This window comes from Mercurialis annua, linkage group LG1-X (genome assembly GCF_937616625.2).
Source record: "Mercurialis annua linkage group LG1-X, ddMerAnnu1.2, whole genome shotgun sequence".
In the NCBI taxonomy this organism is placed as follows: domain Eukaryota; kingdom Viridiplantae; phylum Streptophyta; class Magnoliopsida; order Malpighiales; family Euphorbiaceae; genus Mercurialis; species Mercurialis annua.
Genome location: NC_065570.1, coordinates 50,060,022 through 50,082,969, shown reverse-complemented (window position 1 = coordinate 50,082,969; position 22,948 = coordinate 50,060,022). Strand labels below are relative to the sequence as shown.

At 32.7% G+C, this 22,948-nt stretch overlaps 1 protein-coding gene across 1 annotated transcript; it reads left to right on the top strand.

Annotated features, from left to right (window-relative positions):
* Positions 1-15,758: 15,758 nt before the first annotated feature.
* Positions 15,759-17,824, top strand: LOC126665507 (WUSCHEL-related homeobox 3). Its single transcript, XM_050358328.2, has 2 exons — positions 15,759-16,261; positions 17,475-17,824. The coding sequence occupies exons 1-2, from the start codon at positions 15,839-15,841 to the stop codon at positions 17,721-17,723; spliced, it is 672 nt and encodes a 223-aa protein (XP_050214285.1). The 5' UTR covers positions 15,759-15,838; the 3' UTR covers positions 17,724-17,824.
* The last annotated feature ends 5,124 nt before the right edge of the window (positions 17,825-22,948 follow it).

The following is a 22,948-nucleotide window of genomic DNA, read 5'->3' as shown; positions in this document are numbered from 1 at the left end:
CTGTCCAAAACCAACCGAATATCGAACTTTTACATAATTACAAATTAGACAAAACCGTATTCATTAAACAATTAAATTGCAGTTGCAATTTTGGATCAATTTTACAGTCCAATTCGTTTTTTCATCCCCTGACTATTATAGCTCATCGGTAGAAAGTGTCTAGCCTTATGCGTATAATTAGAAGCTGCATGCATCTATGCAGGTCTGGAATGAAAGGTCCATACACAATTAATTAACTTAAATAAAACACTTCTAACAGTGTGTCTAGTCACATTCAGTATCCATCACACAATAGAAAAATTGTTTCAATTAAAAAAGATAATTTAGTAATTAATACTGTATTGTTTATTGATGAGGGTTTTATAATCGAATTTTTGTAGTTTATTTATGGTAAGATTTATATAAATGCTGCTGTCATCTATGAGTCATTTTGGATTTTTTGATTGGACACCTCCTTTGGGTACTTTCTTATTCTGTTATTATATTACGTACTTTATTTCTTTCTTATCATTCTCTTTTCACTCTATTAAGTTATTTATTTATGTTACATTCTTTTTAAATTAATAGCATAACTATGTCTTATCAATTCTGATTAAGTTTATAAATATTTTAATTTAGCTGCAAACAATTATTTTAAATTTAAAATTATTTATATGAAAATTGAATGGTTTTTTTTATAGTATATGTTTTCTTTTTAATTTAATTAAATGAATTTATGGGAGTAAATTTAGATTAAAATGATTCAATCGGATATATTTAACTGCAATTGCAATACTTTTTTTTATACTATCATATAATTTATAATTTATAACATTACAAAAATTAATTAATATTTATAAATACAATTTTGATGTTTGTGTGAGACTCGAACAATAATATCATCTAATTTATACCTCATACGCAAATACATATTGCAGTTGAAACGTGAACAGGAATATATCAATTTCTCTTTATAATAAATTATTTAAATAGTTCAAATTTTAATTTTTCAATGATAGTATAAGGTTCATATCAGATAACTAATTCATCTTAAAACTCAAAACTTTTAAGTGATGATTCAACAATAATATTATGTCTAACCGATTTTGATATAAAAGCAATAAATAGTTGAATTTTGATGATTAGTTAAGCCTATTAATAATTAGTACTTCCCCATTTATTTTCGTGAATAGTTTAGTGCAGTACTGTGAAAATTAATTTGCATCACATGCACACACTAAAAAATCAGGTTAAATTTGAGGAGCAGTAGTACGTAAGACTAAATGCAGAGCTAACCCTAATCATCTTCTTGCTTTTATGAAAGGAGACAATAAAGAAAAGGTGGTGTGTATGTAGATATGTCTCTTTTAAAACTCTCTTAATAGACACTGGTATATAGGAATATGTATCGATTGGTTTGATTATCGAACTAAATTGAATTAACCGTAACCGGATTTTTAAACTTTTTATATTCATAATCAAATTACATAAAGCAGGAATTGAAATAATTATTTAATTTTGTTGGTTATTTCAAATAACTGAATAGCCAAATTTTATTAATTATTAAAAATAATAATTTAAGTCCTAGAAAAACTATAAAAATATCTTAAATGTTTTAAAATTATACAGATAACATTATGTATATATAAGAGGGATAAATTTATCTAATTACCTTTTGGTTTCAAATATTTTTCACCAAAGTTCTTTTAATTTCTTTACATCTTAAAGGGTAATGCGATATGAATTTTTTAGTAAAAAGTGTCCAATTTTATTAGTAAAATTATTTAAATGATTTAATTAATATAAATAAAATACAATCTGCTCGCTCATCTTATTCTCATTCCAAACTAGTTTAAATATAGATGAAAATATAAAGATATATTAAAAATTAAAAATTATTTTATATTTTATTAATTCAATAATTTTAAATAAATAAAAATTATAATTTATTCATGATTTTTTATTTTTTATTTAAAGTGAAATAAATTGAATGGATAAAATGTACTTTATTTATATTAATTAAGTATATTTTATTAGAAAAATTATTCTAAAAATTGGAGTTTTTTTTTGCTAAAAAAACTCATGCCACAAGACTCTATGCTGTAAAAAAATTCTACAAAACCCTTCATGATGAGAAGTTAAAACTATAAAATAGTTAAATGATCTCTATATATAATTCGATTAATTCTGATATTTCATATCGAACTAAACTTTTCTTTCTTGTCTTTATAGTTTTTCCCTCACACGAGATGCTACCGAGTTCTTCTACAAGACAGAGATTTATCATGGCGACGGTTTAATCGAAAAGTTCTTAATCGATATTCATATTCGAACTAAATTAATAAAAAATATAGCCAAATTAGAATTTTACTAGTTCATATCGATAAATAAATTTAATTATAGCCAAATACTACGCAGAGCCAGAGCCAGAGGTATAGGTAGGGGCATGAGATTAAGGAAAAGTTGAATAAGAGTGTTGTGCATTAAGTGCACGGTTGAGATTAATTAATAAAAAGGAGAATGTTGACAGAATGAAACAGCAATCATACCAAATTCAAACACCGCAGGGTAAACCATTGCATGCACATACTGCACAATTAGTCTGATTATTTGTTTCAAAATTCACCATTATCTCTACTTTTTTTGTTTTTAGAATTGTGTGGTATCCCGTTACCACGTAAAAGTAGGAGGTAGTCAGATGATTTATTTAAGAGAAATTACCACATTTGTATACAGTTTTAGCATTCTTGTTAAATATTGGCAAAACCGATACGAACACCCCTCTATTTTTCCAGTTTTTATTCGAGAGATCAAGTTGACCCATAAATTTTAAAGTCCATAAAATAAATTGGGCCTAATATTATTGAACTTTTAAATATATTTAATAATTTAAAATTAATTATTAAAATAAAGTCTAAATAATATTAAATAAATCATTTTGTGTAAGTCAATAAATCACACTTACCTAATATTAAAGAATACATTTATTTTTCTATTAGTTAAGTGAATATTCTCATTTAACTCATTAGAATAAATTTAATTATTCTTTCCAAGTATAGAGATATGTACATAAATACATATTCTCTACACTCCTATAAACAGGGTTGTCCTCACAATCAAAAAAGACAGACAAAATACACAAGTCGTGGAAACTCTGCAAATAAAGCGATAAAGAAGCTCTGCATAATTTCTTCAAGCGACTACATCAAATCAAGCCTCCGTATTCGAATCTTCATACGTCGTGTTCATCACCCGTCGAGGATTCAACCAACTGACTACATATCAAATCAAGTCTTCATATTCGAATCTTCATACTGCGTATTCATCACTCGTCAACGATTCAACAATTTTCTTCATCAAATCAAAGGAAATTGTACACCGGATTCAAGAACAAGCTTCAAAAGCCCTTGATCCACAAATCTTGAAGGAAAGCATAAAAGGATTCAATTTCTACACGTGTAGAAATTACCCAATAGACATTGTACTCGCTTTTTGATTAAATTCAATAAAATTGACATTTGTGCATATTTTTTAGTTTTCTAATTTCAAAACAAGAAATTCGTGTTAATAAATTTCTGGCACGCCCAATGGGACATCTCTACCTTTCATCTCTTTCCTTTATAAATTCAAAGAATCAACAATCAAGATCTGTGGCTTCACGAAACAACAACTACGGTCGTCAATCCAAGACACCAGTACGTTTTACCGTCCGCAATACTACTAATGCTAGCCCTGGAGCGATAATGAAGGAGAGATTGATTGAAGATATTTATGTCCGCACTCTTCCTCTTCTTCAAAAGATGTTCGTTTTCCAACCATCGAATGAAGAAGCGCCATCTCCAATTTAATCTCCACCAAAGGCAAAAGGAGATCCTAAGTTGCCATCAAGTAAGGATTCGCCAACCACTCCATACACGCCAACATCACCAAAAGGTTCTTCTGATGTCATGAGCGTGATGATGACCAACACTACTTCTTTGGAAAAGCAAGTTGCTAAGATGAGTAAGGTGTTGGAGGCTCTTGCTGATTCCATTAAAGAAAAGGATGAGAAAATCTCCTTTTTGATGAAGAAGGTGGACAATTTAACTGATAAGGCGGTTGTCGTTTCTAAAACTCCACAATCACAAGAAGGGGATGATATTGCAAATATCTTAAATTCTACTACTATGGATGGTACTTCTTCCAGTGATGTTTCAAAAGAGGCTCAGATTTCAATCACCAATGGTTCTATTCATGGAGACCAATTGAAAAATCTCATTAAGGAGGCAGTTAAAGATCAAGTTGAGAGTGGCACACAACCATCATATTCATATGCCAAACCATATTCTCATAGGATTGACCTCAAGAAGATGCCCACAAGCTATCAACCTCCAAAGTTTCAACAGTTTGATGGCAAAGGCAACCCAAGACAACATGTAACTCATTTTGTTGAGACATGCAACAACACTTGTACAGTTGTACTTATGGTGACTTGATGTCAAGCAATTTGTTTGCTCCTTGAAAGGAAATGCTTTTGATTGGTACACGGATTTAGAGTCTGGCACAATTAATAGTTGGAAACAGCTGGAACGTGAATTTCTAAATCGCTTCTATAACACTCGTCGAATTATTAGCATGATAGAGCTAACGAGTACACGTCAATGGAAAGATGAGGCTGTTATTGACTACATTCATAGATGGAGAAACTTGAGCCTTAACTGCAAAGATCGTCTTTCGGAAGCATCCGCTCTAGATATGTGCATTCAGGGCATGCACTTTCAACTGCTATATATTCTGCAAGGTATCAAGCCTGGAAGCTTCGAGGAGTTGGCAACTCGTGCACACGATATGGAGCTAACTATCGCCGCTGCGGGAACTCAAGGTTCAATGATAGAAGATCCCCAAAAGGGAAAAGAAAGACAAGAGGCTCGTAAAGTGGGCAAAATATCAACAATGGTTGAATGGAAGCATTCCATGGTTGTTACTACAACACCCTTCAAATTCAACAAGTATGAAAAGAAACAAGAAGAGAAGCCTCCTGCCTTCAACCGTCAAGAAGTAAAGAAGAGTACTTTAAAGGAGCGACAAGAAAAAGTCTACCCTTTCAATGACTCTGACGTTTCTAAAATGTTGGATGAATTGCTTGAGGCTAATCTCATCCAACTCCGAAAAAGAAGCGTCCCTAAGAGGCTGACAAAGTAAATGACCCAAACTATTGCAAGTATCATCGACTAATTAGTGATCCACTCCAAAAGTGTTTTGTCTTAAAAGATAAAATTATGCGACTACATGAAAGGGGTGATCTAGTCTTTGATGAAGATACTGCAACTTCTAACGTAACCACAATTATGAACGAGAGTTCCTATGTTGTGGCTTTAAAGTTTGGAGATTTTGAACCAGTAGAAGCATGAATACAGTCTTCCCTTAGTGAATATGCATCTCATTCTCTACAAGTATTAAGTGACAACTCACACTTTGCTAGGGGCATCAACATTCAAAACAGGGAGATTAAAGACAATTCTGATGAAGGTTGGACTCTTGTTACTCATCGGAAAGGAAGAAAGAAGAAGGCACAACTGCCTAAATCGGCTCTTATGTCTAAGATGATAAAGACCAAGGTTCTTAAGACATCAACTTCTTCAAAAGTAGTGAAGGAGAAATCATTTTCGACAAATATTAAAGATGACTCTACAAAGCTAAGAGTGCCCATAACTCTCAAAGAGTTTCTACCGAAGAAATTGCTTCAAGTCGATGAAGTTTTTCCATGCTACCATGTTGACAAAGAAGATCACAGTGACATAGAAGAAGAGGAAATATCTGAGTGTAAAGAACTCGCTTTTAATCCTTGTACGGCCAAGATATGCTTTACTGCGAGGACTTATATCTTGGTTCTAAGCCTCATAACTGTCCACTATTTGTTCAAGGTTTTATTCTAAAACAAATGGTCAGTAGAATCTTGATAGACGATGGATCTACTGTCAATATCTTACCTCTAAAGACCATGAAAGAGTTGGGCATATCCAGGGATGATCTTTTCAAGTGTCGTTTGGTAATTCAGGCTTCAATTAAGGAGGTCAAAAGACTCTCGGTAAGATTAGGCTTGCAATGATAATGGATGATATGGAGTCAAATGCATTATTCCATGTGATTGATGCAAGGACTACTTACAAAATGTTGTTAGGGAGTCCATGGATACATGAGAATGGTGCAGTTTCGTCCACACTTCATAAATGTTTTGAGTATTGCCGAGATGGACAAGTGAAAAGGATGAATGTTGATTCTAAACCTTTTACTACGGCAGAGTCTTACTTCGTTGATGCAAAGTTTTATAATGATTTATCTACAAATGACGATGACTCTTGTAAAGAAGCATATGTAAAAGAAGAATACAGAAAGGAAACCTATATCCCCGCATGCACATCTTCTCCACCTATCTGTGCGCTTCATGAAGCATTCACGAAGGGGGTACAAGCACTAAATGCACATGAAGTAGAAAAGATAATCAAAGGTCTGCAAGATTTAACTCTCTCAGTTACAAGTTTAGCATCTTCTAGTGTTTGCAAGCTTCCTTCAGAAGAAGCTCTAAAGCCATCACAACCTTCTATAATAAAGCATGGTATTCTGCCGACTGAAAGAGCGAATGGATTTGATCCAAATGCTTATAAATTGTTGTCTAATGCATGGTATGGACAAAAGAATACCTTTCTCCTAACAAAGGAAGAAACATGTGATGACTATGCAAATGAAGGAAATATGAAGAAACCTCAAAGGGTGTGGAAAGAGAAAAACAAGCCTATAGGTTCTAAGGCTAGTCTTGGATACAATACTTATCAGCCATTGTGCCTTAAAATTCGCAAGGAGAATGCACAACATATCACCATTGAAGAAATTAAAGAGCAACAAGATAATGAAGTGTCTACATCGAGAACTTCAATTTTTAATCGCCTCGGTAGTCTTCCCAATTCTGTATCTGTTTTTGACAGGATTGGAGGCTAAAAAGATGTCAATCCGCAAGTTCAGAGAACTTCAGTGCACAAAAGGCTTGGAGTTTCAAATAAGTGGAAGTCTAAAGAAAATAAAAACTATGTCGTTGATTCGAAGGACATATGCAGCAAGTTTCCGTCCCGCATGAAAAAGTGCACTGAGTGGGTGGTATCAACAGGTGATGTGCTAAAAGGAAGACAACATACGGTAGTAATCACCTGTCAAAAGCCTCATTCACGGATAAATAATGATAAAATGGAGAATACAACTGTCAATCATGTCAGTATTGTAAATGATGATGAGGAGATCGAAGAAGTTGTCGAAGATGCTCCTCCTACATTCAAAGAAGGAAACAAGGCGGTTGTTGACGAGCTAAAAAAGTCAATCTTGGAACAATTGAAGATCCTCGCCCCACCTTTTTGAGTGCCAATTTATCCACTAAAGAGGAGAATGATTACGTCAAACTACTCTTCAAATTTTGAGACATCTTCGCATGGAAATATACATCAATGCTGGGACTTGATCCGGAAGTTGCTGTCAGCATTTGGCCGTAAGGCAAGAAGCTAAGGTAGTAAAACAAGCTCAACGACGTTTTCGGCCAAATTTGATTCCACAGATTGAACGTGAGGTAAACATACTCATTGATGCTATATTAATTGAGGAGGTCAAGTATCCTACATGGGTCTCCAATATTGTGCCAGTAAGGAAGAAGAATGGGCAAATTCGAGTTTGTGTAGATTTCAGAGATATAAATAATGCATGCCCCAAGGATGACTTTCCATTGCCTATTCCCGATATCATGATTGACGCTACAACTGGCCAATGCCCTTTCAAGATTGTGGTGAAATTGATTAATGTCGTATGGACTGTTCTTGCAAAGTCTGGAGTTCAACTATGCACAACCATGCGTTAGCTGTGTATCAGGAGGGACACCGTCAGATGAGTGGATTGAGTGCTGCGGCCAAACAGATAGTGCAGGATATGAGTGCGGCACAAGCTAAGCCGTGTGCCATTTTGGCGGCTGTTAAAGAAAAACATCCATCTGACAAACCTACAAAAGGCAAGTATACAATTACCGAGATAATTTAAGGAAGTCCAGCTTTGAGGATAGAGATGTGGTAGATCAGTTTTTTTATTTGGCTCTGAAGCCCAACTATTTACACTGGACGCGTGCTGAGGAGAGCACAGTTGTGTTGACCCACCTTTTCATGTTGCATCCGGACTCTCTGAGGTTAGTCCGAACCTACCCCTGGGCGATCGGTATGGACTCCACATACAAGACCAACAATTACCACATGCCTTTCTTTGAGATTATCGGGATGACTCCTTCCAACAAGAACTTCTTAATTGCATATGCAATTATGAAGGATGAGACTAAGGGGAGCTGCAGATGGGTGTTGGAGAAGTTGAGGTTTTTAATTGGTGACCACCTGCAGCCGACCGCTAATTTTACTGATCGAGAATTGGGGCTGCTTAAATCAGTGAAAGAGATATCCCCACATACTTCTCATCTGCTTTGTACGTGGTACATAAATAAGGATGTAGATGACATAGTGTTCAAATTATGCGGGAAAAACAAAGGAATATTTGTAACTTTCATGAAATGGGCGTGAAAGAAATTTATTAGTGATCAAACAGAGGAAGAATAAGAGGCAGCTTTGACCACCGTGAAATTTCGGACTAGAGCATTCCCATAAGTGATACAGTATGTTGAGCGGACTTGGTTGGGGCACAAAGAGAAGTTCGTATCATGCTGGACAAACAAAGTCCTATATTTTGGAAACACCACTACGTGTAGAGTGAAGAGTGCACATGCTCAGTTAAAGCAGTGGCTCAACTCTAGTACCGGAGCTCTAGACACAGTTTGGATGAAGTTGGACTTTGTTCTACAGTCCCAGCTCATTGGTATTCGGTATGTTTCTGCTATGATTAATATCTTCTTAATAATAAAAATTAACGTTGTCATTATCATTAATTTAAATGTTGTCTATATTGGCAGGAAAACACTTGAGGGCTCCAGACAGACTATAGGCGTCCACCGACGAGGTTATCCATACGACCACGTCTCCTACAAAGTGTCCCATTACTGTCTTGATTTAGTGGAAAAGGAACTAAAGCGTATGAGAGAGTTGAGTTGAGATATTCTCGTTCGGTGTGGTTATATCCTGAGAACAACACATCAGATTCCGTGTGCATGTGAGTTAAGAGCAGCGATCGATGCAGGTACTAATATAAATATTAATGTTGATACTAATCATAAATATTAATATTATTATTAAATCTAATATAAGTGTGTCATAATATTATTGTCAAGTGTCTTGATCAGATTGGACAGTATCCACTCATTTTGGAAGACGCTTGTTATCAGTGACGGGGTTGACACATCAGAACATGCCAATTATGCCGCTTTTGAGTCAGATGATCATCAGTACTTTTTTGGGGATGTGGAGGAGGTGATGTCTCAGGATCCCTATATAGTGCGCAACATATCTCATATGATCAACGAGCGACTTCATAACATAGAGGAAATGCTACCGAATTTTTGTTAGAATTTGTTGTTAAAAAAAACAAAAAAAAACATAACATAATAGAGTACGTAGTATAAAAAAACATAATAAAAACATAACATAATAGAGTACACTGTACAATAAGCATAACATAGTAGAGTACGTAGTACAAAAAAACATAATAAAAAACATAAAATTACTACAATCTCAATCAGCCATCCGCCAGTCTGTAATAACTTGTCCAAGTCAGTGTTCGACTAAGATATGCTCTGCTCTATCTCTGGTACGTCATACTACGCACTAGCCGCACTGATACGACTGAGCATTCCCTAGCTCACGCGATTGAAATGATTTACCCACTATAAAAGAAAAATAAATTAAGATCAGTTAAACAATTAAATATATATGTTAATTATTAAGTTAAAAAACTTACATAATTTTGGAGCGAGAAGGACACCTCGTGAAGATGCAGCGTCAATGCTAAGGAGCTACAGGTGAGAAAATCACATGTACCACTCCATGTATGCAGGATGGCATGCTCCAACAGAAACAGTGGCTGGATCGAGGAACGACAAAGGAAGCATGCAAGTCATAAGAAAACCATCCCAGTCGTCGATCCCTCCATTCTTAGCCATAACCACAGTGTACAACTTTGAATTCCATGGCCTGACATCATTTTTGGCCGAAAAATAGGCGACGGTATGATCTGCACATAACACAGCGTACGTACAGCTCTGCCGGATATGTACGGCTCAATGATGTTCCTGTACACTATACAACCCATGTAGCAGTCCGCCGACGGGGACAGCCGGGTCACCACCAATAGGGAGCCACGCCACCTGCTCAAAAATAAAATAATTACAAAAATTATTAAAAACTAATTAATTAAATTCATCTAAATATAGTGAAAATTCAACTACATAATTAAATTCAACTAAATAATTAAATTCAACTAATTAATTAAATTAATTTAGTTTAATTAAACTAACTACTTAAATTAAATTTACGTACCTCGTCGACAGTCAATTGGTCAATGCGCGCACGCAATGCCTAAAGTCGGCTCTTTGTGTACTCTATCGCGGATACACCCAACTACACGCTCAAGTAGTGCCAGGCTTGATAATCAGCCTCTTTCACTGCGTTGGAAGCATGGAAAGTACTCGTATATCCAAGTCTGGAGTAGTGTCAGCCACCCGGACAAACCGTAACAGTCTCTTCTAGAGGCGATTCCTAACTGATGATATAAATATGCATGTGTAGCAGAGGCCCAGGAGTAACCCTTCGCGTCTGTGGCTCCATACCTCACCTCCCAAAGACAGGCTGGTCTAACATGGTGGCCAGTCATATCGACAAATAGAGTGCAATCTAATGTCAGCCAGATCCATGCTATTGCCTTAACCTTAGCACTCAAACCATGTCCACATAACCTAAAAATGGACTCATTCAAAATCCCTCCATTTTAAAATGCTTCGTCGACTTAGCTAACAGCTCATCCATAGAGATCCCTAAAATCTTTACACCGGAGGACAGCAGCAACTGTTTCCCCGGCTCATCTGAAAACATATTCCAGCCATATACTTTAATTTATTTCAATAAATATTTTTGACAAAAATATTTCAACAGATATATAATAAAAAAATTCACCTGAAATCATTTTTCCGTCAACTGGAATACCGAGAATAACGCACACGTCATGCAGTGTAATTTGTTATCTCCGAGTGACAGGTAAAATGAGCTAGTCTCAGGCTGCCATCGCTCCACAAATGCAAAAAGGAGTGGAATATCCAAGTGATCAAATATAATTCCCGGGAGATGTCCCAAGCCACTCATGTCTATCAGATCTCTGACCTTGTCCAAAGCATCCTGATGCCATGCTATCAACCTCTTACAAACTGCATATCTGCTCAGGCACTTTATAGTGTCTCTCTCCTCCTTCCCTGTCCATATCCCAAAAACGACAATGTCCGAGAAAACTAAGAATAACCCTGCCGTCTTCGGGTCCACCTGGCATTGGACCACTAACAGTCCACTCATCTGTCTTACCTCGTCCACTCGTCGCTAAAATTATGATTACAATAATTAACATAAATTTAATATTTTATCAATATTGTTAAATTAATACAATAATTGAATTTTATTTACCTGATGACGATTCACCGACAAACCGTCCATCTTTCCCCTTTCTCCGTCGAGTAATGACGTATGGTCCTAAACTCTCTTCCACAGAATTCTAAAAATCAGCATCCTCTATCCGATCATCCTGTATCTGATCATCCTGAATCAGATCATCCCTTGGCATCCCACTAGCTCTCTCAACAGCACGAGTCTGTTTCTGTTGTCGTCGGACTGAGGCACGCACAACACGCTTTCAGACATTTTGTGCTCCCGACTCTCCATATCCAAGTCATCTAACATAGTCTTCCCCCTGCCACCCATACCGGGTTCTTTTTTCTGCAATTATCAATTTAAATAAATATTAATTAAATTACACTATAAAAATTAAGCAATTAAAAATAAATTTAGTACATGAATAATAAAATTCATCTAACTAAAGAATTGTAATCATAAACCCTAAAATAAATTTTTTTAAGTTTAATTAGCCCATAAAATTAATTTAACTATACCCTAAACGCTAATTAATAACCCTAAATAATAAAATTTAATTAACTAAAAGATTATATCCTAAAACCTAACCAGCACTACAAAAATTTAATTTAATTGGATTAACCTATAATTAATAAAATTTAATTAATTAAAATGATATTTAATTATTTATCTAATTAATTTAATTTAATTATTTATGTAATTAAATTTTTAAAAAAATATTTAAAAAATAAATAATTCCGTCCCTCAGGGGAGAAATTGCATAGGGCTATCGCCCTATTTTGGCGATCGCCATCTCAGGGCGATGGCCCATTAAAAAAATTAAAAATCGTAAAAAATGAAAACCGATCACTTACCGTAGGTTCCCGTCTTTTATATCTGGTCGATTCCGAAATTTTTATTATAAATCCGTTCAGGTATTCGTCGGGTTTTTAGTTGAGTTGAGATGATTGAGTTTTTTTATAAAAAAATTGAAAATGGCTTAGGGGTATTATGGTAAAAAGTTGGATGGGAGGCAATAATTTAGGGCAGTAAATAGTAGTCCATAAATTAATATTTTATCTCACGACTTCCGTATTACTTAGTTCAACAGTGATAATAAGTATTACTAAAATAATTATTCAATGGATGGTAAATTTTCTTTCTCATAAATAGAAAATTAACTCCTTAAAATCCATTAGAATACTAAGTATTAAGTATAAAGAACACTATGTACTATAGGCTATGTGAAGTATATTGTCCATGGCTTGTAAATATGTTCCAACAGAAAATTAATAGTACTAAAACTGACCCCCACCTACATGGGTTGGGGTTGACAAACCCTAACGAACTACTCTACAAAGATCAGTGTTTGATAATGAATTATTAATGAAGGTAATGTGGGTGTCAGGTGTAATTAAGACTAGGCTAAGTTAACTGTTTTAAGACTAGTAGTGCCTAAAAACTGATCATGCAAAGGCTAAACTGAGAAGTTATACAGTTTTGAAAGCAGCAAAAACAAGATCACTACCAAAGATTTTCTTGGTACATATGTAGTGTATGTTCCAAGAAAATTAATTAATTCAGATCATTCTTCTTTTTAAAATTGTAATTATTGTTTATAATTAAGGTTACAATTTTCTACTAAATGGGTGATTAAACCATTAACTGTCTTTGAAGTGACTAGAGCATGTTTTGGGCTATAACTAAAACTATCATGCTATAAATTGATGTTTCATAATGGACATGATATCATAAGTTAATTATTTTAATTTGGATTGTTCAATAAGCAAAGCATTTCACTTAAGTTCTAACATCAAGCCTAGTCACATAAAAGTTTGCTCAATAATCCTATGCCGATATAGAACCGAGGAAGCAGAAAAAGGCCTAATCACTAAAAAAAATCCGCCTTTAGCCCCTTTTGCAAATATATCCCGACGTATGAATTTTTCCAATTTTACCTTAATTTGCCCTTTTATGTTTCAATTGTACTCTAAATCATTAAATTGACCTCTTTTCAGTTCAAAAAAAATTTAAAATAATCCTCTATTTTTAGACTATATTTGAATTAGATCCTAATATTATTAATAATATAAAAATTAAAAGATATTTTAATTTTTTTATATAAGTGAAAAGAGATCAATTTAATGCCTTGTGGTACAATTGCAACATAAAAGGGCAAATTAGGGTAAAATTGGAAAAATTCTTACGTCAGAGTATATTTGTAAAAGGGGTTAAAGTTGGGAGATTTTGAGTGATTAAGCCCAGAAGAAAAAGAGAGTAAAAAATTGTAGGCAAGAAATCAGGAATCGCATCTGACCATCTCAGCTACATTAACACCCTTTTAACGAATGCATCATCATTTTTTTGTCTTTGGATAATTAACTTATTATGTTTTTAATTCTTTTTTTTTTTTTATAGATCGGTGGTTCAATGGATTCTGTAAGTTATACACTGAAAATAGCTTATAGTTTTCTAGTATTCGTTATAAACATCATAAATTATCATCTAATTATATGGATATAGACTCAAACTTAAGACCATTAGGGGATTGGCCTAATCACTCAAAAAACCTTCACCTTTAATTTTTTTTTCAATTCCACCCCGACGTTGAAAATTTGTCAATTTTACCCACTTTTAAATTTTCCGTTTTCAATTGTACCCCAATTTTTTAATTTTTATTAATTTTTTAACTTAAATGATGAAATCATTCAATTAACTAAGTTTAAACATGAAATTAAATTCTTTTTTATTCAAAAAAGTACAAATAAATCCTTTATTTTTAAAAACTAACTAAAATCCATAATCATATTAACACTAACTTAAATTCTTAATTAATTTAACTAAATTTAAATAAATTTTAAAAACGTACAATTAATATATGCTAGACATGGAGAATGTTTTAAACAAATTTCCAAACGAAAAAGACGTTAATTTAATTTTTCAGGGTACAATTGAAACACAAAAATGCAAAATAGGGTAAAATTGACAAATTTTCAACGTCAGGGTATGATTGAAAAGGGGCAAAAAGGTCGGGGTTTTTTAAGACATTAGACCTATGGGATTTGTCCATAGTAATGGTCATGTTTGTTAATGAGCAATTGAGTGAGTTACCTCACTGAATTAATTCGACCTTCTTTGTGTCTCCCAACTAATGAGTCCTCATAAATAGTAGTATAGCTTTTAAGCCTCACATTATCTTTTCAGGCTTTTTATTAATGCAATTGAAAAGTATTAAAATGGTAGCACAATTTTCTTAAAAAATATTCTTATTATTATCTACTACAACTTGATTATGAAAAAGACATTTCTATAATTCATTTAAATCCTTACACTTTGCCCTCCTCCTTTTTCCAATAGCTAGCTGAAATCCATTTTGCTGAATCTTTAATTTCCATAACACACACTTGAGTGATTTTATGATCTTTCTACTTTTTGTGATCTTCATTTATGTTATAAGCAAAAGACGTGTAAATTAATAGGGAAATTTTACATGATGGAAGAATAAACTTTTTTTTTGATAATTGGGGAGGGGAGAGCGCTTCTGAGAGGAAACGAACCTACGACCTAGCAGTAGTGCTTATACCATTTGAACTATAACTCATTGGATGGAAGAATAAACTTATTTGTTTGTCTATTACAAGTGGTACACATTGATCTTTCTAATTAATTGAAAGTTTCAATATTTATTTTAAAGGAAAAACATATTAGTATGTAATTCTTAAATTTATTAGGCGAGCCGTTAAAAATATTGCACGTATTTTTATCCAAATATCCCATTTTATATGAGACCAGCAAAAATATATCTAACTATTATAACTGTTTTTGACATTGGCTTTATGATTATTTTTTAGTATATAGCTATCTCTACATGGAAAACTATATACTATCAATGTATGTAAATACACACCACTTTAGTAAAAAATAGATTAAAAGCTAAACCTAATCATAAACCAAAGTCACTCAGTTTCACCTCATTCACTATTTTATAGATTCTCTCAAATAATATTTTTGCATGAAACTGAAACCAACACTACTTCCATGCCTCTCTCAGGGAAACATCAGCATGACAACCCTGTCTTCATTTCCACTTTTCAATTAATTTCCAATTCTCTTTTTTTATTTATCTTCTTTTAAATTATTAAACAAATAATAAATTCTTTCAAACCTCTATATATCTCATATCATTTCATTCTGTCCCTCAGTTTTTTCATTCTCAAACTCACTATTATTTTCTCTCTTCTGACTACTATTCTCTCCAAGAACTCAGTAGCAAATAATAAAAATATTATATTATTATTATTATTATGTCTCCTTCATCTTCATCTTCATCATCATCAAGATGGTGTCCAACACCAGAACAGTTGATGATCTTGGAAGAGTTATACAAAAGTGGAATAAGAACTCCAAATGCTTCACAAATTCAAAGAATCACTGCTCATCTCTCTTTATATGGAAAAATTGAAGGCAAAAATGTTTTTTACTGGTTTCAAAATCATAAAGCTAGAGATAGACAGAAACTCAGAAGAAAACTTCTTAAGCAAATTCAACAGCAGCAGCACCAGCAGATTTTTCATCATCATTATGATCATCAACTTCAGATGCAGCACTTTAATCAATCAAGCCACCTTCTCAACTATTTTGATCTTCCTGCTCCTCCTCCTCCTCCGATTCCTAGTTCATCTTTTCAACCACTGTCTTCTGCTGCCTTTTTTCCTCTTCATCATCAGGTAATATTGTTGTTATTATTTATTATATCATATAGCTATATGTTTATTTTTTTGAATATGTTGCACCGAGATTTCTCGACTTTTACATTTCGTTATTTCGGGGCGCTTCGTTTTTGTTTTAAAAAGTACTTGTGAAACCCTGTATTTATAACATATTCTTGTTTCCCTTTTCCGTTTCCGAATTATTTAATTTTGACTTTTACACTCGATATTTCGTTTTCATTCTCGGAGAAATTTCTTTTACATCCGTTTTCTCTCCGGTATTTTCCATTTTAGCATTTTCGTTTAAAAAAGCTTAGAAAATTGATAATTGTTTGATGCTATATATTACAAGTATATAGACTAGTGAAAATCTAATATTTTTTTATCTGTTTTTTATGGTTTTGTTTTGGAACATGAAAAACCAACAAGAAAGTGTTAAATGGGATTAAAAATATACTAGGGTTCACTTTCTAAACTCTTTTCTAGATATAGTATCATTCATATGCTAGAATTTGTATGGTAAGTAGGTTGTTGGTGTGAACTTGCCAAATTTCAAGAAATATCCCACTCACCTCACAGTCTACTACTGATAAAAAGTTAGTTTGTTACTTTTAATTGATCTGAATAATTTGTAGTTTCAAGAATCTTGTAACAGTATGTAGCATGCACCACCTTTTTATTTCCTGTGTTGACTTTACTTAAAACATTGCATTTAATTGTAATATAAGTCCTGGCGCACATAGTTTAATGATAAAAATGTTATAATTTGAAATGATCGGTTCGATTTCTTGCATTTTGATGTAATCCACATAGTAATATAAAGATTTTAATGTATTTCCATTGCATTTTGATGAAATTCATAAACAAAATACTCTCTCCGATCCGTAGTATTAGTCTCGTTTGACTCTGGCACATAAATTACTATTCTTGCTAAGTATTCTTTTTTGCAATTTTTAATGTTCTTTTTGAAAAAAGATGATTATTAATGATATATAGAACATAGATTTATAGGATATGTATATATATGCATGTGTATGTGTATGCATGAGAGAAAAAGAAATTTTCGAAATTTGTACATATTTATGAATTGCTCTTTGTTTGCGTATTTTGATATTATAAAGCGACTAATATTACTAGCCAACTCTTTTCTTCAAATGCGGTTAATATTACAGATCAGAAGAAATATATACATTTAGTTAATATGAGCAATTTATTTGTATTTTTGGTGTAGGGAGGAATTGAAGGTGCAGCGACACAAATGATGAAGAATAATAAGACATGGAATAATATGGAGATGGAGAATTGGAGGATGAGAACGTACGGCTATGATTGGATGATGATGATGGATGAAATGGGAGAGTCATCAGAAGGTACCAAAAAACCACTGGAAACACTTCAACTTTTTCCAATCACAGCAACAAATCTGAAAGAAGAATGCAAAAACAACAACACATCAGCATCATCATCATCCAATTACTAAACCTAAATATGTAGGCAGCTGCTTTGTTGGGTACTTTTCAAAATGTCATCATGATATGCATATTGCTTAGTAGAAATAAATATAAGTATTAATTTAACCTATGTTTATCTTGGGTTCTGTTATCACATTGCTTTGTTTTTTTTTTGAGGAATCACATTGCTTTGTTTATTCATAAAAAAAATCATATTGCTATCAGAGTAACTATATTTTTAAAATTATTTAATTTCATTTTGAAACACCTTATAAAAGGAGGTTTCAGTTTTATATGAACGAAATATGTTAAGGATATATCTATATATGCCATTCACGCCATTTATTTTGAATACGTCGCGTAAAAATTTCATTATCATGACGATACGATGTCACATCCGGCGTTTCATTTATAGACTTCTCGTGCAAACTTCAAGTCATTTTTCATAAATTTTTATAATAATTCAACAATTGGTCTCCAATAAAGATAGAACTCTCCCTCCTATCCAATTGAGGAGCTCATTAATAGTGAGCATAATTTGATTTGAAAATTAAAAAAAAGATCCCTTAAAATTAAATTTAAATTTAATCACTAAAATAAGTTTAACTAAAGTTTTATGATTATAATGAATAATTCAAAAGATCAATGACTAGTGGTCAATTATCCAGTTATGTTATTCAAATTTTGTAAAGTGTCATCTAGATATATATATGCAATGTCGGAACTAGAAATTTTATTCAAATGGGGCGATGTTTTTATCAAACAATACGTACGTCATTCGAGAATATTAGACCGAACGATATGTTCATTGACTTTTTTAAAAAAAATAGAGTAAACGACATGTTTGACTTTTCTAAAAAATTTAGTCCGAACAATATGCTGATCGACTTATTGAAAATAATAATAGACTAATGACATATTTAATTTTTTTTAATTTTTTAGACCAAACGACATAAGTTGTTTTGCTCAATTTTTTTTCGAAAAAAAAATCATTCAATCCTTTTTAAAATAATTATTTGGTACTTATCGATTTTTAACATTTCAAAACTAGGATGGGGCGACAGCCTTTGTATATACCGGGTTCAACATTTTTTCGAATACCGAACTATAACATTTTTACACAACGATTACTATATTATAAAAAGTTACAAAATGGTTACCGCTCTAATTTTATAAAACGGTTACCGAATTATAAGATGTTGTAAAATGCGGTTATCGAACAATAGTTTTTTTTTTTTTTACAAAACGCTGACCGTCTTGTTGATGTGGACGCTGGCTTGTTTATGTGGACGCCAACTTGTTAATGTGGACGAGGGAAAATGTATACTTAGCTATCAATTTGGTAATCATTTTGTAAAAAATTAATAGTTTGGCAATTATTTTGTAAAAAAATACAAGTTCGATAACCATTTTATCAATTTTTATAATGCAGCCTTTGTCAAAAAAAGATATAGTTTAGAAACCGTTTTGTTATTTTTTGTAATTTGGTAACCGTTTTTAAAAAAATTTATAGTTGGACAACTCTAAAAATAATTAATCCGCATATATGCATATTGTTTAATATGAAGAAACTAAATGAAATTAAATTAAAGTAATGTTTTTTCTTGGTTTCTGTTACTATATCTGTAGTGAGAGAAAGATCTGAATTGTCTAGTGAGTAATGTAAGTAGTGCTCCTGTAAACTTCTCTTCTGTTACTAAAACTGCAAACCCTATTAATTTACTTCTCTTTAATTTATTTCATTTCCATATTAGAATCTGCATTGGGTTTCAAAAGAATGTGTTGTTTTGTGAGTTTTTTTATTTCAATTCTTAATTTTCAGCTTGTCTTTATGTAAAACCTAAAGCCTGCTCTAACTGCTCACTAGCACTTAACACTATCTCAGCTTTTTTCATTGTCTTGGACCTTTCACACAAGTCAATGCAATTATATTATTGTATCATCATTATGTGTTTTATTTTCAAAGAAAAAAAATTAAGCATTGACATGGCTCACTATTCTTTTTTATTAAAAACCAAAAATTAAAGTCATCAACTTAAAAAGTTTAAAGACTAATAAATCTAAAAATTTCAATCTTTTATAATTCTAGTATTCAAATCAATTGACACAAATTGACTAAAATCGGCGTTCAAAATCGACTTAAAATTGCAAAGTTTTAGAGTTTTAGTTAGAATCGTAAAAAGTAAAAAAGTTTTAATACTTCTTTATAGTTCATAGGGATTCAAAAAAAAAAAGTTAAAAGAGATAAGGATTAAGGAAAGAAAAATAGATAATATATATATATATATATATATATATATATATATAAAAGGATAACCATAAACAAATGATGAGTGGCGATTAGGGAGAGCAACATCCCATTATATTCCAATTAATAATGTATAGCTATATGTTTGTTGTTGTTTTTAAATATAATTAATTTAAAAAATAAATTAGATATAGCTAGATTTATTTATAAATATTTTGTAATTTTATAAATCAAATATACCATTAAAATTGTTTTGCAAAAATTATATTAAAAAAATGGACATAAAGTTCAACATGCTTTGATGTAAAAGGGATCTAGCTAGTTATACATTCAAAACAAGGGCACAATAGGACATGCATGGCCTAGACATAATATAGATATAAAAGTTACATTGAATTTGCTGCAGTGTAAAAGCATGAATCTATAAATAAATAAATAAATAAATAAAGAAAATTAAGTGGAATATTCCAATTTTATGAAAGGCCGGCCCCCTCTTAGAAACAAGATAATTAATGTTCTGTTTGAAAAAGATCAGAAGTAGCATCTATATGGTGTTATGTTAGAAATTTAGAATTGCAGCATAAGGATAAGGAAATGGGCAGGTCAAAGATTATTTGTGATTATAAAATCAAGCTCCTCCTATCAAAATAATACTGAAATTGACAACAAATTTCTGATCTGATAACAAAAGGTCAGAAACTAAATTACCCAAAAGTGGAAAAGAAATATTTCAAGAGGAAAATAATTTAAGAAACTGATAAGATACTTAAAATTCTGAAAAAGTTGGACATTTGATGTCTTCCCTGGCTATTTGGCAGAATAATATTGTAAATTTAAGTTTCAAAAATAAAAGAATGCAACAGTTGTTAGAAATATGCATAAAATTTTAATTGATTTAGAATTCTATTTAATTTTATGAAAACAATTGGGGTTGGAATAGTTGTTACGTTAGAAACTTTTGATTGGTCAATTAAAAAATATACTGCAATTAATAATATCACACTTAGTTTTGTATTTTCAATTCTTGTTCACTATGTATGTTCATTTTGTGGAGGATGTATACGGCTGTGATCATATCATGCAGCTCGAGCAGCGCCTCGATCAAATGGATCAACGGATGGATGAACGAATGAAGTGTATGATGGAACAAATGATGGAATAGATGGGTGCCAACCATGCGATATTGGCTAATAAAAATAGGGTTAACCAGCATATAACAAATCAATAAGATCAAAAGAGGGAAAAAGTAGCTTTATTAATCAATCAAAAAATTTACAATGATTAAAATGAACTCCTTGAACTTAGCTTCCTATTTATACTAAAACAGAAAATAACCGCTACTCTAACTGCTTTGCTTCATACATAAAAAAACTTATGTTTGCTGAGCTGTTGCTTAACTGTAAAAGACACGTGAATAATGAGTTGCTGAGCTGGATTAACACACCAACAAGCACACTACCACATGAATCAATGACCTGGATGAAGCTGAGGAGGAAATACTAAAAGTTCATCTGCAAGACATGCTGAATAGGAAGCAGAGAATAACCAACGTTAGCTTGTCATACACCAGGATGCAGTATACTGTGATACCACCCCTCAAGCTGGAGAGTAGATATCTAGCACTCCAAGCTGCCAATGTTAGCTTGAAATACACCAGGAGGCAAAGCTTTGGTGAAACAGTCTGCTAATTGATTAGCAGAAGTAACTTGCAGCAAATGAATGAGGTCAGAATGTATCTTCTCACGAATGATGTGGCAGTCAATTTCAATGTGCTTAGACCTCTCATGGAAAGCTGGATTATGAGCTAATTGAATAGCTGAACTGCCGTCACTATAAACCTTTGCTGGAAGAGAGCAAGGTTGCTGCGAATCAGATAATAAATAGGAAAGCCACTGCAACTCACAAGTAAGAGAAGCAAGAGATCTATATTCAACTTCTATACTGAATCTTAAAACTGTAGACTGCTTCTTGGATCGATATCAATGAATCTCCTAGGAAAATACAAGATTCTGAAATGGATCTTCTGGAATCTGGACACGTGGCCAAGTCAGCATCAGAAAATGTTTTGAGTTGAAGAGCATAAGTAGCAGGGGAAAACAGGCCTTTGCCAGGAGATCCTTTGATGTAACAAAGGACTCTATTTGCAGCATTGAGATGAGAATTGATTAAACAATCTAAGAATTGTGAAAGTTGATGCACTGCAAAAGACAAATCAGGTCTTGTAGTGCAGAGATAAAGAAGCTTTCCAATTAACTTTCTATAAAAAAGCATTATGTGGTAATAAGTCATTGTCATCTTTAATGAATCTTTTTGAAGTAACCATTGGAGTAGGAACATGTTTTGCATCCATAAAACCAGTCTCTTGAAGAAGATCTATGACATATTTCCTTTGAGAGAGATTGATTCCAGCAGAAGAGTAAGCCACCTCAAGACCAAGAAAGTATTTAAAAGTGCCCAAATCTTTATTACTGAACTCTTTATGCAGAAAAGTCTTGATAGAAGCTGTGTTAGACAGAGAATTACTGGCTAATATAACATCGTCAACATAAATGAGTAGGATGATAAAAGAAGTTGATGTATGTTTAATCATAAGAGAAGGATCAGAAGATGCTGGTTTGAAACCTTGAGAAATAAGTGAACCTGTTAACTTGGAATGCCATTGCCTGCTAGCCTGTTTTAGGCCATAAAGAGATTTTTATAACTTGCATACCAAAGAAGGATGCTTAGATTCAAAACAAGGAGGGAGCTTCGTATAAACTTCTTTAGTTAGATCTCCATGAAGGACGGCATTGTTTATGTCAAACTGGTGAAGGTGCCAATGATTAGCTGCTGACAAAGCTAGCAATGTTCTAATGGTTGTCATTTTGGCTACTGGAGAGAAAGTATTCAGGTAATCAAGGCCCTTTTGTTGTGTATATCCCTAGCAACTAGTCTAGCTTTATATCTGTCCACTTATCCTTTTGAATTATACTTGACTTTATAGACCCATTTGCAACCTATTGGTTG

What these genes read in the sequence shown, in the direction of transcription:
- LOC126665507 (XM_050358328.2), top strand. Translation starts at nt 15,839, where the DNA reads ATGTCTCCTTCATCTTCATCTTCATCATCATCAAGATGGTGTCCAACA. An exon ending in TTTTTCCTCTTCATCATCAG is followed by an intron (nt 16,262 to 17,474) that starts GTAATATTGTTG and finishes TTTTTGGTGTAG; the next exon opens with GGAGGAATTGAAGGTGCAGC.